This window comes from Xenopus tropicalis, chromosome 5, assembly GCF_000004195.4.
Source record: "Xenopus tropicalis strain Nigerian chromosome 5, UCB_Xtro_10.0, whole genome shotgun sequence".
NCBI classification, from domain to species: Eukaryota; Metazoa; Chordata; class Amphibia; order Anura; family Pipidae; genus Xenopus; species Xenopus tropicalis.
In genome coordinates this window covers 9,284,678-9,303,460 of record NC_030681.2, presented here as the reverse complement: position 1 = coordinate 9,303,460, position 18,783 = coordinate 9,284,678, and the positions used below count along the sequence as shown (strand labels likewise).

Genomic DNA, 18,783 nt, shown 5'->3' with positions numbered 1-18,783 from the left:
TATCTCGTGCCTGGCATAGAACATTGTATTTCTGTAATCAGCGCAGGGGAGCATGGCTAGAATCTCAGCCATAAAGCAGGGCAGGACTGCTGCTTACAATGGGGGGGGCAGATAGGATCTGTGCCACTGTGACAGAATGCTCTGTTATACAGATAGCTAGAATCTCAGCCATAAAGCAGGGCAGGACTGCTGCTAAAAATGGGGTGATCAGATAGGATCTGTGCCACTGTGACAGAATGCTCTGTTATACAGATAGCTAGAATCTCAGCCATAAAGCAGGGCAGGACTGCTGCTTACAATGGGGATCACACTGTGGGCATAAGGATGGGGCTGCCATATGAATCCAGATTGCCTATGTTGGCCTAGCCTATAGAATGATAGATTTGCTGCAGGTGATAGAGAGGAGGAGAAATCTACAGTGACAATTACCTATTGAAGCCCAAAGGTGAGTTCAACATTTTCCAAACTGAAGCAAATTCATCTTTGGATAATACTGCCCCCTTAATGTAACCCTTTATTACCTGCAGACAGAAAGTCTAAGCATCTATGCAGCTGCTGCAGGTTACTCATTCCTACACTAGGTCATAGGGTAAGTGCTGTGTTGCCCCTGCAATCACAAGAGGGAGGGATCAAGCAGGCGTCCAATCACAGGGGCCATACAGCCTGCAGTCCGTATGGTCTCTTTGGGGCCAATGCAGTGAAAGTATTTTACAGTCTCTGGTATAGGAAGTAATGGGTATGGGGGGCATTTTCATTGGCTACCGAGTCCTCCATCTCCTCCCAAGGGCCAGTTTAAAGGGGAACTCCAACCCAAACAGCACCTCTCCGGCTGCTCATATTCCCTGCACTGCTGCTCATGACTTCTGAAGCAATGTAGCAGAAAACAGCAGACTAAAGGGGACGTTCACCTTTGAGTTAACTTCTAGTATTATGTAGAGAGTCATATTCCGAGAAAATTTGCAATTGGTCTTCATTTTTTTTATTATTTGTAGTTTTCTTTTTTAGTAAGTTCATTTTAAGTTTAGGAGCTCCCCAGTCTGGAACATCGCTTAGAATGACTTAGAATAAGTTTTTCATGATGCAAAAATCAGCTTTTGGGTGGAGTTTCCCTTTAAATAAGCAAATAGCCACTATTGGTGCTAATATTTCCCTTATTTTAGTAACTGGGGTTGCCATGTTTTTTTTTAAAGTGACATGACCCTGTAAATAGTGGGTATTTATATATTGGGAGAGACATGATATTAGAGACATTTATTAAAAAAAATACATTTTAGTGACACAGAGACCTACTGGGGTGACACTGCGCCCCTACAGCAAATACATCTGCGCCCCTACAGCTTAGAAACATTACAGTTATTAGGACTTTTATACACACATATATTCCACTTATATGTATATACCTCTATTAAATTGGAACGATGGGGGGGATTGGAATAATGGATGTAATGTTGCCCCAGATTTAGTAACATACAGCAGCCAATGAAAAGGTAGCACATACTGGTCTGCAGTTTGGAAGCAAACATATGATTGGTTGCTATGGGTTACTATGTGGAGCCATTTTTGCACCCGTTTGCATTATCCTCATTTTTACAAAACAGCACTGCACAATAATGGCACAAGGCTGTTAGTTGTTGGCTGGGCCCAGCTGTTTGCGCTTATAAATCAATATGCAATTACTGCGGATCAGCAGGTAGAACTTACTGGTTACTTATTGGTTGTTATGGGTTACTGCTACTGCTACAAACTAAAGGTCCCCATACACTGGCAGATCCGCTCACCTACGGGTGGGTGATATTGGGAGAATCCAGGGTAATTCGATCGGTAATAACGGGTATAGGTTCCCGATCCGACTAGATTTTCGAACCTGCTCGATCGAGATCTGGCCGATTTCAATCCAGATATCGGTCGGGCAGGCCGTCGGTAGTGCCCCTACACGGGCCAATCAGCTGCCGAATCAGTCTAAGGGACCCATATCGGCAGCTACTATTGGCCTGTGTATGGGGACCTTTAATGCCTTTTATTGGGACAGAAGCGACCCTCTGGCCTATGGCCATACAACAGGGCCCTCTGAGCAACTCAGCCCCCTTTCCCTGCAGTTGGTTGATAAATGATTGGAACGCTCTCCAGCCTAAGACCCCTCAGACGATGTAGAGCCATAAGGTTCATTGCCTCTTGCTATGCATGATGGGAACTGTCATATCCCGGCAATGACCCAGAACCTGGCACCATAGGGGCATACACTGTAGTGTACATATAGTTTCAACCTATTGTTCTACAAGTCCAGGGAATTCCAAATACATTTTGTTAGAAAATTGTGTTAGAAATATATTTGGACATTCTGACCCAGCCGGCAGGTATATACCCGTTACTGGAGGGGTGCAACCACATTGTGGCGCCATGCTGTGCCCATAGGGGATTACAGAATGTTCTGGTTGGGGTTTGACCGAGTTAACAAGATTCTTGTCTCCCCCTTTGTAGGTACCAGCTCTGCTTTATATAAAAGCTAAAGGGGCCATACACAGGCAGATATAGGCTCGCAATCTGGGCCCTTCAGACCGATTCATCGGTTTATCTGCCCCACTGATATCCAGCCAAAAATTATCCACATCAGTCGGGCAGGTCTGACTTTCCCATTGGATCAAGAACCAAGCCGGCTTATTGATGGGTTCCTCACTTCCACAGCTCATATTCCCATTGCTGAAATCTGTTCTTTATAGGAAAACTATACCCCAAACACTGTCGGTCTCTATACAAATATACTGCATGAACAGCTCATATGTAAAACCCTGCTTCATATAAATAAACCATTTTCATATAAATATACTTATTTAGCAGTATGTGCCATTGGGTAATCCTAAATAGGAAACTGCCATTTTATGTACTAAGGGCCGCCCCCTGGGATCATAGGAGTCACAGTGCACACAAACAAGCCAAGGCACACATACATGCTAGGCCCCATCAGCCAATGAATGGGCAGAGTTCTGCCTTTTGCTCCCACACTACTTCCTGTTACAGTTAGCGCTGCATCACTTCCTGTCAGCTGATCTCTGAGGGAGCACACAGCCCATCACTAAATGGCGGCTCAAGGGAAAGGATGTAAAAGGGCAATATTTACTGATATATATATTCCAGTTTGGCGACATTCTTTAATAGGTCACTTAATATAAATATTAATGTTAAGTACTCATTCTGGGGGTATAGTTTTCCTTTAGCCTACTTACCCAGAATGCACTGTTCCACCAAACACTCCCCTCCAAGCGACATGTATGTAACCCTGGTCAGCAAACAGATACAATATACAAAAACTGCTGTAGAAAAGAAGATAAAGTGCATTTTGCCCTGAGATTTCCTGTCCTTCATTATCAGCTTCACAATGGAACCTGCTGCTGGGAGCTAGAACGTTCTAATATCAGTTTGTTCCAGTACAATCATGCGGATATTGCTGTTAGGGACACGTAAGCGATGGGCTGTGCTCTCCTGTAGGGGGCGCTTGGATAAGGTGCGGCAGACAGGAGTCCTCTTTGTAGGGTGCTGCACAAAAGTGATCCCTAGCCTCATCCCTACGTCTGCACCCCATCCTGTAGCACCCACATTCCTATTCCTTTATACAGTCCATTATTTTCTGTGCTTTTCGAGTGTAAACAAATCAGTGACCACAACCTTCATATTCCATGTGCAATAATAACAACAATAATAATAATAACAACAACAACAACATGGGGGCGGGGTTTGTTCATCCGTCATGGAGTCCCAGTGAGAGGAGAAGTGGCAGGCCGGCTCCCACCACTAGAATGACACTTTCCAGAAGGCCCAGCCCTTGATGTCGGTATTCGGAGGTCACATGATGGTGGTGGTGGCCCCTGCCGCTTATCTCGGGTAACACGTGCACCGTGGCCACGTACAGGAACGTTCCCGCCGAGAACAACATCCCGTTTCCGGTGGCGGTGAGTCTGTGCTGGGACGTCCCTCCAGTCTGCGTGGCCAGGGACAAAGAGTAGAGAGATTACAGTTGGACATAGTGAGAAGGAACATGCTGCTGATTTGGATTCTATGGCCTCAATAACTTTCTCTCCTACTTTGGTCTATTAAGTTCTTTCTAGGCTGCAGCTCTGTATCTACTACCCTCTCCTATTCTCCTTCCAGTCTGCCCGGCAAACCACTGCCTGCTCACTGGTATATGTGGGCCCTAACAACTGCTTGGGTATAATATAATGTTTTAGGGTGAAGACACAGAGCAACTTAGTAGCAGCTACTAAACTCCAGGAAATCCCCTGCCATAGACAATACTGAGAATTGCCCCTGCTAAAACACACGTAGAGACAATTATCAGTAAATTAACAGCATTCTATTTTAGTAGCAGTGACAAGTAGCTGCTACTAGTATCTCCATGTGTCTTCACCCTTAGGGGTGAATAATTCCCAGGAGACATTCAGTTGCTCGGTGGGTACCTGTGGATATAGAATCAAACCCCCTTATGTCCGAGTGCAGAATTAACAAGCAACGGATTTATAATCTTGGCCAATGCACCGACATGCAGAAAGACTTACCAGGCTGAGAATGAGGTAAGTTGTAATGGTGAGCAGCGGTGCAGCCAAGGAAAATGCCAAAAGGTGCTTCCGAATTTGTGCCTTCTCTAACCCGGCATGCATGAGAAACGATACCAGCCCGAACGCAGCAGGCGCCTACAGGGAAAACCAAGGGTTAATTGCTATTGGTCTTGTATGTCTCCAGTTATGGGGAGATTTGGGGTGAGTGGTTATTTGTGCCCTGGGTACCCCTGGAACTATAGCAGGGTGACTGTTACCCCAATGTTTCTATATATCTGTAACCTTGTTATGGGCTAAGGGGGCCCAGCCTGAAGGCCAGTTAGGGGGGGGATTTGGGGTGAGTGCTTATTTGTGCCCTGGGTACCCCTGGAACTATAGCAGGGTGACTGTTACCCCAATGTTTCTATATATCTGTAACCTTGTTATGGGCTAAGGGGGCCCAGCCTGAAGGCCAGTTAGGGGGGAATTTGGGGTGAGTGCTTATTTGTGCCCTGGGTACCCCTGGAACTATAGCGGGGTGACTGTTACCCCAATGTTTCTATATATCTGTAACCTTGTTATGGGCTAAGGGGGCCCAGCCTGAAGGCCAGTTAGGGGGGGATTTGGGGTGAGTGCTTATTTGTGCCCTGGGTACCCCTGGAACTATAGCAGGGTGACTGTTACCCCAATGTTTCTATATATCTGTAACCTTGTTATGAGAGGACAAGGGCAGCAGCCAGTGATCCAGAGAGGGAGCTGCCATTCCACTTGCTGGTGAGGCTGGCCTGGGGTTAAACTTCATAGAATGGTGGCTTGTTTCCACCTAAAATAATATGTCACTTTGTTCTGAACTATGTAACGCTCTATGGACTCCCCTGGGATAATATACACAGTATCTCGGCCAAGACTGTAGACAACAATGACTTGGCAATAATGCTCAAACTCTTTCCATTGAGAGGTGCTTGCTAGGATACGCATTCCTTCCATGGCACGGAGTGGTGATCAAAACCCCCCACTGCCCCTGATTCTAAGTTACATTTAGATTGTTAGCTCTGTTGAACAGATGTGTGATGTTCTTCTGGTTTAAAAAAAAAACATTAAAAACCTCAAATAACTTTTCTCACATCTTTCCTAACCAGAAGAACATCAGATCAGCCCTCTTTTTATCTCCTAACTCAACAACAACATGTTTGAAAAGTGACCAGCAGGTGGTGCTGTTGTAACAAAATGCATTCATATTAAAAGTACTTTTAACCCTTAATTTCTTTTAAGTAAAAAAAAAATTCTGTACATAAATTGCAAAAGTGCTTAGAATAGCACTCCCTTCAATTTGACATCAACTTATTTTAAATGTTTACTTATCCTTTATTATAGGGGGCAAAGCCTGCAAATGCATCACGCACGATACTGTTTATTTATTCACCCAGCATTCTGCTCCCGGCAGCGGGTACAAAGCGCTATTGTCTGAATAACGTGGCACCGAGGCCAAACTGCCAGTCGGACAATACTGTCAAGCAATAAGGGCCAGAACTCTCCTCTTAAACTGAAGCAATGGGTCGTTAGAAAGTCTAATTACCAAGTAGAAGGGAATGTACCATGTGTCTTGGTGTTTGAGATTTCTTATAACTACCTGGACAAATATAAAAATATAAAACAAAGCCCCAGTGCAGGTTCTTGACATCCCATTGTCTCTACAGTAAATGCTTTGGAGCCATAATAACCTGCCGAGCAATCGCAGCAGTGCTGGAAATTGATTGCCCTTCAAAGAGAAAGGTGATTTGAGCCATAAACAAAAGTTATTCTGCTGGAGGCAGGTAATAACTAGTCAGTACTGACCGGCACAGCCTGCCTGGCTTTGGAGTTGGTACCTGCGGGTCGTTGCTGTGTATCCCTATGCCAATAAGTAGGTGCCATGTAGGCAGCCATATTATAGTCACCCTTAGTCACTGCATGGATTGCAAAACCCCATTTAAATGAAATGCAGTCAGTTTAGCCCCTGTAGCCGGATTTCCTAGAAGTCTCCCCAGTATTTCACATCTGGTAACATGAACCTGTATTTAATAAATATGCAGAAAATTAGGGATACATGGCCCTATACAAATAGGATTTGGCCAGGATTCTGCCTTTTTCAGCAGGAATCCATGCTCCTGGCCAAACCGAATCCTTTGGGCTGTGACACACGGGGAGATTAGTAGCTACAACAAGTAGCTGCTACTAGTAGCTCTGTATGTCTTCACCCTAAGGGCTGTGGCATATTGGGAGATTAGTTGCGGCGCGACAAATCTCCCCGAAATGCCATCCCATCGGCTAGAATGTAAATCGCCGGTGGGATGGCATACACGGCGCTGCGATTTGCCGAAGTCGCAGAAGTTTCATCATGGCGCCACGTATGCCAACCCACCAGCGATTTACATTCTAGCCGGTGAGATGGCATTTCGGGGAGATTTGACGAGCGTCGACTAATCTCCCCATCTGTCACAGCCCTTAGGGCAAAGACACACAGAGCTACTAGTAGCAGCTACTTGTCGTGGCTACTAAAACAGACAATGCTGATCATTTACTGATAATTGTCTCTATGTGTGTTTAGCAGAGGCAATTCTCAGTATTGTCTATGGCAGGGGATTTGCTGGAGTTTAGTAGCCGTGACAAGTAGCTGTGTGTGTCTTCAACCTTCAAATCACGTGACTTTTTGTCACCAACACACACACATGTGGCTCTCTGTATTTGCCCAAATCTTTTACAAAGGATTCAGGGTGCGGCTGAAGTTAGCTACAGTTTTATTGTTAGTTTCGTATTCCAGCCTCTCATTCAGAACACTGCCTGGTTGCTAAGGTAAACAAGACCGTAGCAACCAGATCGCTGCTAAAATGCCAAACTGGAGAGCAAAAAGCTAAATAACTGAAAAACCACAAAAATGGAAACCAGTTGCAAATTGTCTCAGAATATCATTATCTACATTATACTAAAATGTAAATTAAAGATGACCAAGCCCTTTAAGTCCAATGAAGGGCAGTATTTACTTACCTTGTGCAAGATAACTGCAAAGAAGACAATGACTTGTACAGAGACCTGGGATGAGGCGACTGCTGCCCCGAGGGCCACACCATCCGCTAAAGGCACATAAATAGCAACATGTATTAAAAATGGCATCTTTTAAATAGATCGACACAGACAGATGCTGACTCCCTAATATATTTATATATAACCAGGGAATTAAGCACTTGAAGAGCCAACGGCGCCCCCTTGTGATTGACAATATACCTGGAGTACAGATGGACCTTCCCTGTGAATAAGAAGCATAGATACAGACATACTGCAGCCAATTAATCAGTGCTGGGGGGGTTATCCAGGAGGTAATGAGCCCCCAGCGTTGCTAGGGGTACACCCTACAGCTACACAGGCTCAGGGATATCATTATGTAGGATTATCTCCCAGCCAGGCCTCTCACTACATAATCCCCCTAATCCCATGTAAGTGACACCCCACGAGACCGGGAGTCTCAGCCGCCCCCTAAATGCCCAACATAATTCCAAGTCCCTATTGGTCCATCTGTCCTGCACCTCCCATTGGATCAGTTCCACTCTCATGACTCTCTTGGCTCTAATGACACGTAAACCCATGTTAATTGTCCCTTATGGGCCCAGCTCTGTGATAGCTGAGAGTAACAGGTATTAGCACTAATTAGTAATAAGTCCAATGACTCCCTACCCAATACAGGGATGTTAGTGAATATAATGTATATATTATGGGGTGTTTGTACTCACACATTATACCTGTATAGCAGAATCTCCTAGGGATATATTATAGACACGGGGCTTCACAAAGAATATCAGGGTCCTACATTCTCTCTGCAGAACCTGCTGCTGCCTGCAACGCATTCTCTCACCCATAGCAACCGGATACCCCCAACAGCCACAAGGGCCGCTCATGTACCAACACTGAATGTCCCAAGCAAACAGCGTGTTACCAACCTGATGGCGATTCTGCTGAGTTGTATGCACAGGAGCAGAAATGAGTGGCCTATGGGAATCAGTGGCTAGTATGATTAATAAATCCCCCAATTAGCCGTGGGTCAATTGGAATGGAACAATCCAGACTGATAATAGGGTGATCCCTATGCTGCCATAGTTTTATGGTATCTCTCTGTACAGGCTATGAGCAAACTTAGGGGGCTGTTCCTGCTGAATTGTGCTTAGTACAGGGGAATCCCTATGTGCCATAGTTTTATGGTATCTCTCTGTACAGGCTATGAGCAAACTTAGGGGGCTGTTCCTGCTGAATTGTGCTTAGTACAGGGGAATCCCTATGTGCCATAGTTTTATGGTATCTCTCTGTACAGGCTATGAGCAAACTTAGGGGGCTGTTCCTGCTGAATTGTGCTTAGTACAGGGGAATCCCTATGTGCCATAGTTTATGGTATCTCTCTGTACAGGCTATGAGCAAACTTAGGGGGCTGTTCCTGCTGAATTGTGCTTAGTACAGGGGAATCCCTATGTGCCATAGTTTTATGGTATCTCTCTGTACAGGCTATGAGCAAACTTAGGGGGCTGTTCCTGCTGAATTGTGCTTAGTACAGGGGAATCCCTATGTGCCATAGTTTTATGGTATTTCTCTGTACAGGCTATGAGCAAACTTAGGGGGCTGTTCCTGCTGAATTGTGCTTAGTACAGGGGAATCCCTATGTGCCATAGTTTATGGTATCTCTCTGTACAGGCTATGAGCAAACTTAGGGGGCTGTTCCTGCTGAATTGTGCTTAGTACAGGGGAATCCCTATGCTGCCATAGTTTTATGGTATCTCTCTGTACAGGCTATGAGCAAACTTAGGGGGCTGTTCCTGCTGAATTGTGCTTAGTACAGGGGAATCCCTATGCTTCCATAGTTTTCTGGTATCTCTCTGTACAGGCTATGAGCAAACTTAGGGGGCTGTTCCTGCTGAATTGTGCTTAGTACAGGGGAATCCCTATGCTGCCATAGTTTTATCGTATTTCTCTGTACAGGCTATGAGCAAACTTAGGGGGCTGTTCCTGCTGAATTGTGCTTAGTACAGGGGAATCCCTATGCTGTCATAGTTTTATGGTATCTCTGTACAGGCTATAAGCAAACTTAGGGGGCTGTTCCTACTGAATTGTGCTTAGTACAGGGGAATCCCTATGTGCCATAGTTTTATGGTATCTCTCTGTACAGGCTATGAGCAAACTTAGGGGGCTGTTCCTGCTTAATTGTGCTTAGTACAGGGGAATCCCTATGCTGCCATAGTTTTATCGTATTTCTCAGTACAGGCTATGAGCTAAAAGGCTTCACATAAATACCCAGATGTTTATTCCCAGCAGGAGCTGCAAAGAGAAGTCATAACTGAACCCACTGACCTGCTGCATGTATGACCAGCCCGAGGGTTGCCGTTATACTGGTACCAGCTGACATTCCTGTCCGAGGATCTGGAAGAAACAAACACACTCATTATATCTACTGCACAATTAATTGCAAGCTCCTCTAGAAAGTTTTGGGTCATGTTGCCATACTCTCCCTAAGTTACACTTCGATCCAATGTAGATGACTATGTAACTTAGTGAGAGCTTTATGTGTATGTGACCCAACAGCCTTAGGCAGCAGTGCTTGCGGGGGTTTAGTACTCAATTAAGTATTTAGTACTCAATTAAGTATTAAAGGGCAAGTTCACCTGCAAATTAACCTTTTTCGGGTGACCTATTCTAAGCAACTTTTCAACTGGCCTTCCTTACTTATTCTGAATTTTTTGTTTAATAAAATACCTTTTCATTTCTCTTCTAGGTGTTTACAACTGAAAAGGCTATCTGGTTGTTAGGAGTCACTGACCCTGGCAACCAAAAATGCATAATCAGAGAGTAGTTATTCTATTTTGTGGTTGTTGGGGTTTAGGTGGCTATACAGGGGCTGATATTATAAGTTACCGGATCAGCTTCACCAACCAAACTGGCAGCTTATTGGTCCATGTACAGGGCTCTCCATGACCAATCGCTGGCTATATAAAGGCCGGCTAACTCACCATGGTAGGAGCAATAACTCCCAATCTGATCCACGATGAACATGAGAATAAACCCCATCACCAAGGAGACCCCAATAAAGAAATGGGGAGGGACGGAGGAGCTTTTTTCTGCTGCATCTTCGCTCGTCCTGCTGATCTCTGTGTGGTTCTGTGTGAGGTTCTGGCAGATCACCGGACCTTCTGCAAAATAAAACCCAGAAGAATAAAATGAAACCCGAGTTTTCCTTTCATGAGCCCAGGGTGCCATACAGTAAATTATACTATAGGGGGCCCAATGGAGCACTGACAGGTAAGTAGCTTTATCAAAAACCTCTTATCCCCAAAGCTTGAAACCCTGGCAGGGGAGGAGGGACTAAAACACTGACGTTACAAATTGTAACAACGTCTCCACAGCTTACAGGCAGCATGCAGGAACTACATAACCCACAATGCATTGCACTGGGATGTTCCTTTCCCTTTTGACATTATGTGTGCAGCAGGGAATTGTGGGATTGGGAGGAGGCAGGCTGAGGACAGGCAACTACTGTTACAAAAGTCACAAAGTAGTCAGTCGGATCAGCAGGGGAACAAGGGGCGGGACTTATGGAACATGGGTGGGGCTTATGGAACAGGGGCGGGGCTTAGGGGACTGTTCCAAACCAGATTATTACACATAAATCATGAAAAGGCTGCATATTTTTGATGTATATTGCAAAGTTGCTTGAAATCACGTTTACGTTTCAAAAAGCTCAAGTTGCGTTTGGTTTAACTTACCCTTGCCAGGTCCATCCAGCAGCTCCACCCCTTCTGGGATAATGATGGCCAGAGCCGTGCCGCACAGGAGCCCAGCGCCAAACACACTCACAAACTGCAGCTTTTGCTGGGAGAAAACGCAAAGAGATCCATAAGGAACCAAGGCCGATGTGAGAATGAATTTATGATCAATACTTGGCGCCCTGCCTTATTGGCTGCACAACAAGGTCACTAGATTTATATAAATAAATGATATTATTGCTATTATCTGTACAGGCTGTGAGACACAGCAGGAATCCTGCTCCTACAATTCCCATTTCCATGGGGTGAGCTTTAGCTGATTCTGTAGCTGATGAGGGTTGGGGCCAGCCTGCCTGCGAGACAATGGTTACAACTGCCCAGGGGTAAATAAACACACATTCAGCTGCATATTCCCCAATACACAGGGCAGTGCCAGCAACCATGGAACTTTGTCCAAGGAGATAAGCAGAAGGGCAATCGAATGTCCGACTTCTGAGCAACTGTATTGCAGCAGGAAAAAAACACCCAATAAATCAAACAGAGAAACGTGCACAGCAGTGTGTACTGGGAGGGGATATGGGAGTCTGGCCTGGTTAGTAAGTCAGGAGTCGCATTCCTCATGTGTGAAACTACCTGCCGAGGGACAGCTCTACCGACTCACACCTATATACCTGTTAGTGTGAGTTATACAGGGAACTCTGAGTATCACTCATGTATTATAAGGGATAATGTACCCCCTACTGTAACTGATAAGGATATTAGCAGTCACTGAGGGGTTCTGTGCCCATATAAAGGCACAAGGCTGCAGGCTGAGTTATACAGGGAACTCTGAGTATCACTCATGTATTATAAGGGATAATGTACCCCCTACTGTAAATGATAAGGATATTAGCAGTCACTGAGGGGTTCTGTGCCCCCCATATAAAGGCACAAGGCTGCAGGCTGAGTTATACAGGGAACTCTGAGTATCACTCATGTATTATAAGGGATAATGTACCCCCTACTGTAAATGATAAGGATATTAGCAGTCACTGAGGGGTTCTGTGCCCCCCATATAAAGGCACAAGGCTGCAGGCTGAGTTATACAGGGAACTCTGAGTATCACTCATGTATTATAAGGGATAATGTACCCCCTACTGTAAATGATAAGGATATTAGCAGTCACTGAGGGGTTCTGTGCCCATATAAAGGCACAAGGCTGCAGGCTGAGTTATACAGGGAACTCTGAGTATCACTCATGTATTATAAGGGATAATGTACCCCCTACTGTAAATGATAAGGATATTAGCAGTCACTGAGGGGCTCTGTGCCCATATAAAGGCACAAGGCTGCAGGCTGAGTTATACAGGGAACTCTGAGTATCACTCATGTATTATAAGGGATAATGTACCCCCTACTGTAAATGATAAGGATATTAGCAGTCACTGAGGAGTTCTGTGCCCATATAAAGGCACAAGGCTGCAGGCTGAGTTATACAGGGAACTCTGAGTATCACTCATGTATTATAAGGGATAATGTACCCCCTACTGTAAATGATAAGGATATTAGCAGTCACTGAGGGGTTCTGTGCCCATATAAAGGCACAAGGCTGCAGGCTGAGTTATACAGGGAACTCTGAGTATCACTCATGTATTATAAGGGATAATGTACCCCCTACTGTAAATGATAAGGATATTAGCAGTCACTGAGGGGTTCTATGCCCATATAAAGGCACAAGGCTGAGTTATACAGAGTATCACTCATGTATTATAAGGGATAATGTACCCCCTACTGTAAATGATAAGGATATTAGCAGTCACTGAGGGGTTCTGTGCCCATATAAAGGCACAAGGCTGCAGGCTGAGTTATACAGGGAACTCTGAGTATCACTCATGTATTATAAGGGATAATGTACCCCCTACTGTAAATGATAAGGATATTAGCAGTCACTGAGGGGTTCTATGCCCATATAAAGGCACAAGGCTGAGTTATACAGAGTATCACTCATGTATTATAAGGGATAATGTACCCCCTACTGTAAATGATAAGGATATTAGCAGTCACTGAGGGGTTCTGTGCCCATATAAAGGCACAAGGCTGCAGGCTGAGTTATACAGGGAACTCTGAGTATCACTCATGTATTATAAGGGATAATGTACCCCCTACTGTAAATGATAAGGATATTAGCAGTCACTGAGGGGTTCTGTGCCCATATAAAGGCACAAGGCTGCAGGCTGAGTTATACAGGGAACTCTGAGTATCACTCATGTATTATAAGGGATAATGTACCCCCTACTGTAAATTATAAGGATATTAGAAGTCACTGAGAGACAGAACAGTTCCAGTTCTCTGAAACCCAATGGATTATTTTGTTTTGGTTAATGAATGTGCCAAAAACAATGACCGTGTTGCCAAGTGCAAGAAAGAGACACATCCTAGTGGTGTAAGTAACAATTATAGGTGACAGTTAGTACAATGCACACCCACTGCCGGCTCTCAGCCGGTTGTACCTTTACCCTGGTTGGAGCACGAGTTCACGCTGCAATAACACAGAGCAGTGCTGAGAGCAGAGATCAGGGTTGGTTTCAGGGCAGGGCAGATACTAAACTTGTCCTACAGTACAATACGCCCATTGTTGTTGGACTGCAACTGGATGTTGAGAGTTGTAGTTGAACAGTGGGAGGGCTGAAGGACAGATGTAGCAGATGTTTGTAGTTTTGCTGCCATCACACGGGCCTTCCTATTTCTCCTTATCTCCAGCCCTGCTGTAGAACTACAACTCCCAGAAGCCCCTCTGAGCTTAGAGCTGGAACAGCAGAGACGCCCAAGGCCACAATATATGTTTATAGGTAGCGACACCTGTATATACAGTTCTGTATTTGTACTAAATGAGTTTCCAAACCAACTGTACTCACAAATGTAATCATTATGCATCTGGCCCCAAACTGCTGTAGAACTACATCTCCCAGAAGCCCCTCTGAGCTTAGAGCTGGAACAGCAGACACTCCCAGGGCCACAATGTATGTTTATAGGCAGCGACACCTGTATATACAGTTCTGTATTTTTACTAAATGAGTTTCCAAACCAACTGTACTCACAAATGTAATCATTATGCATCTGGCCCCAAACTGCTGTGGGACTACAACTCCCAGAATTCCCTGACAGGCTCATACAGGTCAGACACTCTATGCAGACTATGAATAGAGAATAATACTTCCCATCACTACCCACCCCATAGGTAGTATAGTTAGGCTAAAGAGTCCAAAATAAATTCTGGGAGGTGTGGATTTGCACTAAGAATACTGATAGTTAATAGGGCTTTTTGTTCTAGGTCACAATTTTAGGCTTAGAACCTCTGTACCATTATGGGATGCATGGCTTTATTTCCCATCATACCCTACTGACCATTCTGCTATGGCCATTACTCTGGCCTCTCATGCCTTTCACTCACCAGTTCCTATAACTTCATATTATCTGCCACTGCCATTAGCAAACTTGCCATTACCCACAGCCCACAACATGCAAAGAGTTAACTTCCCCTTTAATTTTCACTTAACCCGTGGGAATAGATAAAGCACAGGAAATCCCCAGATTCAAGGCTGTGCGGCTGCGAGACCGATACCCCCTTCCCTTTGCCTCACTCTATAGAATTGCCAGTGTGTGCCCGCCGGGCAGAGCTCCATCTGTGTTGTGTCACGTTCCCTTTGCTCCATTCCGGGCATGGGACGGGGCCCCCGATATACAGGGAAACGGCTCACAGCTCTAGGGCAGGGGCCGGGAAACACTGAGGCATGTGTATTGTAGTTCTCTTTTTGTAGGTTGGTACATGCCCAGGGCACAGTTATAAATAGGCCTAGACCAGGACAGGGTATCCCAGACCCCTAATCTTCCCATTGCTAGCCTGTCTGTGCACAAATGTTTCTCTCCATTGCATGATGCAGATTTACTTTCTCTAGTCTCTACTTGCCTTATGTCTATGCCCATACATGCCTCTGAGTGGGATCTGCCCTATGGCTTGTCCCTAGGGATCCAAAGTATACTCGAGGCAAGCAATATGGCAGCTCACACTCACAAACTGCAGCTTTTGCTGGGAGAAAATACAAAGAGATCCATAAGGAACCAAGGCCGATGTGAGAATGAATTTATAATCAATACTTGGCGCCCTGCCTTATTTGGCTGCACAACAAGGTCACTAGATTTATATAAATAAATTATATTATTGCTAATGATATTATTAACTGTACAGGCTGTGAGACACAGCAGGAATCCTGCTCCTACAATTCCCATTTCCATGGGGTGAGCTTTAGCTGATTCTGTAGCTGATGAGGGTTGGGGCCAGCCTGCCTGCGAGACAATGGTTACAACTGCCCAGGGGTAAATAAACACACATTCAGCTGCATATTCCCCAATACACAGGGCAGTGTTAGAAATAGGCCTAGACCAGGACAGGGCATCCCTGACCCCTAATCTTCCCATTGCTAGCCTGTCTGTGCACAAATGTTTCTCTCCATTACATGATGTAGATTTACTTTCTCTAGTCTCTACTTGCCTTATGCCTATGCCCATACATGCCTATAAGTGGGATCTGCCCTACTAAGGCTTGTCCCCAGGGATCCACAGTATACTCGAGGCAAGCAATATGGCAGCTCCCACTCATGGGAATGAATACAGATATTAACTGTGCAGAGCATTACTTCTGGGCATGAACCATTGTGGGGGGGGGGGGGGGGGGTGAGAATGGTGCACAGGCTGGGTTAAAGCAGTGTATAAGGCAAAGCCGCTGTGTACCGAGCACTTCCTGCCACCTGTAGGGTGGTGTGGCCTTTACAAATATTTGAAAATCCCCCATTACAAATAGCTTTGCATTTTGTGGCCTCGGTGGTTTGTGTTGGACCGGTTTGAACCCAGACGCATCCAGCCATAAAATTCACCTGCTGAACGGCTGCTTAGCAGTTATTTTAGAAAGTTTTCTACTTGGCGGCACAAAAATCAGTACAGCCTGCATCATACTCAGCCGCTCACAAGGCCTGCACTATTAATATCTATATAATATACAGTTGGGTCATTTCCCTATCAGACCAAACTGTAAATGATATCCTTATAAACAGAGCTTAGTGATGTCATCAGTTATAATCGGAGCCTTTGGCCTCGTGTTTTTATATGGTCATGTAACTCTTTAGTGACTTATAATATCCTTATATTTTACAATAGGGGGTACTTTATTCACTATATATTATAAGGAACTCCTCGGGGACTTATAATATCCCTATATGTTACAGTAGGGGGTACTTTATTCACTATATATTATAAGGAACCCCTCGGGGGCTTATAATATCCCTATATGTTACAATAGGGGGCACTTTATTCACTATATATAAGGAACTCCTCGGGGGCTTATAATATCCCTATATGTTACAATAGGGGGCACTTTATTCACTATATATTATAAGGAACTCCTCGGGGGCTTATAATATCCCTATATGTTACAATAGGGGGCACTTTATTCACTATATATAAGGAACTCCTCGGGGGCTTATAATATCCCTATATGTTACAATAGGGGGCACTTTATTCACTATATATTATAAGGAACCCCTCGGGGGCTTATAATATCCCTATATGTTACAATAGGGGGCACTTTATTCCCTATATATTATAAGGAACTCCTCGGGGGCTTATAATATCCCTATATGTTACAATAGGGGATACTTTATTCACTATATATTATAAGGACCTCCTCGGGGGCTTATAATATCCCTATATGTTACAATAGGGGGCACTTTATTCACTATATATTATAAGGAACTCCTCGGGGACTTATAATATCCCTATATGTTACAATAGGGGGCACTTTATTCACTATATATTATAAGGAACTCCTCGGGGGCTTATAATATCCTTATATTTTACAATAGGGGGTACTTTATTCACTATATATTACAAGGAACTCCTCGGGGACTTATAATATCCCTATATGTTACAATAGGGGGCACTTTATTCACTATATATTATAAGGAACTCCTCGGGGACTTAAGTGCCCCCTATTGTAACATATAGGGATATTATTAGTCACTATATATTATAAGGAACCCCTCGGGGGCTTATAATATCCCTATATGTTACAATAGGGGTTACTTTATTCACTATATATTATAAGGAACCCCTCGGGGGCTTATAATATCCTTATATTTTACAATAGGGGGTACTTTATTCACTATATAAGATCTATTCCTGGTTTTTTTTTAGCGTTACTCTTGTAACAGGGGTGCCATTTGCCCACATACATTTCAGTGACCAAGGATGTCCAGTCTGGGCCCCCCCACTCTTGCTAAACTTGGGGATTCTGGGAATTTTGCCAAAGGTTGCAGTTTCTTTGCTTTAACCTGGGGCCCTCCAGCTGGAATTACCCTTCCCAGTGCCCAGGACTGTTAGCAGCACGGGTTATAGTTACACAGCAGCACAAGAGACCCAGGCTGCTCGGCTCTGCACCCATCCAACAAGTTTGGGAACCACTGATTTAAGGATTAGTAGAGCCACAACCAGCGACACAAGGGGCCACATTCATCAGCCCCGAGCCCCGGACCATGTGTAAAATAGAAAACAAAAGGAGAAGGGGGGGATTTATTCTACTATTTCCACCAGATCACTTGAAAATTCAGGGACACATCTAAAAAATCCAGCTAGCAGGGCTGGACTCATTTCATTTTAAAAGCAATCAGTGCCGCCCTGCAACATGTATTTATTAGACATGCACCTGAATTTTCAGCTGATCTGGTCCCCCTACACCAGACGCCTACAGCAACCCCCACTTTGGGCAAGAAGTTTCCACTTCTACTCATCCCAAAAGGCACAGCTGTGAGGATGCCAGGCTCATACCCTCCCCCTGCCCCCCTTCCCTCCTACACCCAACCCAAGCAGCCCCCCTAGAATGTGTGGGATCAATGGATCCCAAGGTCACTGCCAACCCTCCCAACACAGTAGGAGTTGAAAGCAAAACTGAAAAGCTGAATGAATCAGGTTCCATTGGGGGGAGCAGAGTCCAACTGGGGGGGGGGGGTCACCCAAATACTACAGTTACATTAACCCATTCCCTGCCACAGCACCATACAATGTAACCAGTGGAGTGGCACTTTACCTCTGAAAGTTTAAATGCCAGCGGGATCAAGCCCAGCAGGAAGCAGCCCAGGAACATGGCCAGGGAGATAAGGAAGACAACGACGAGCCCATCCATGGTGCGATCAGATCGGCAGACGGCTCCTGCAGTGATTACGGGGGTCAGATCACATCCCCAGGGTTAATTCACTCTCACGCCCAGAGCTTCGCTTCATCTCCAAGGGGAAGTGCAACGCAGCTTGGTCCCTCCTGCTTTCCACGTCGCCTCCTGCGCTGCAAGCAAATTACATAGAAAGCAAAAGACTGCGCTGCGCCCAGAACGCCTGACTGTGCGACACCTACTGGCCGCTGCGGGAACTGCAGGCTGCAGCAATGCATTAAAGGGCCAG

The 18,783-nt window shown here is 45.0% G+C and overlaps 1 protein-coding gene across 1 annotated transcript; it reads right to left on the bottom strand.

Moving 5' to 3' along the window:
- Positions 1–1,236: 1,236 nt before the first annotated feature.
- LOC613053 (zinc transporter ZIP9-B) lies at positions 1,237–18,783 on the bottom strand. The gene is made up of 7 exons (XM_002939748.5): positions 18,417–18,783; positions 11,303–11,408; positions 10,550–10,729; positions 9,894–9,962; positions 7,551–7,636; positions 4,548–4,682; positions 1,237–3,973 (listed from the first exon to the last, which is right to left on the bottom strand). The coding sequence occupies exons 1-7, from the start codon at positions 18,510–18,512 to the stop codon at positions 3,734–3,736; spliced, it is 912 nt and encodes a 303-aa protein (XP_002939794.2). The 5' UTR covers positions 18,513–18,783; the 3' UTR covers positions 1,237–3,733.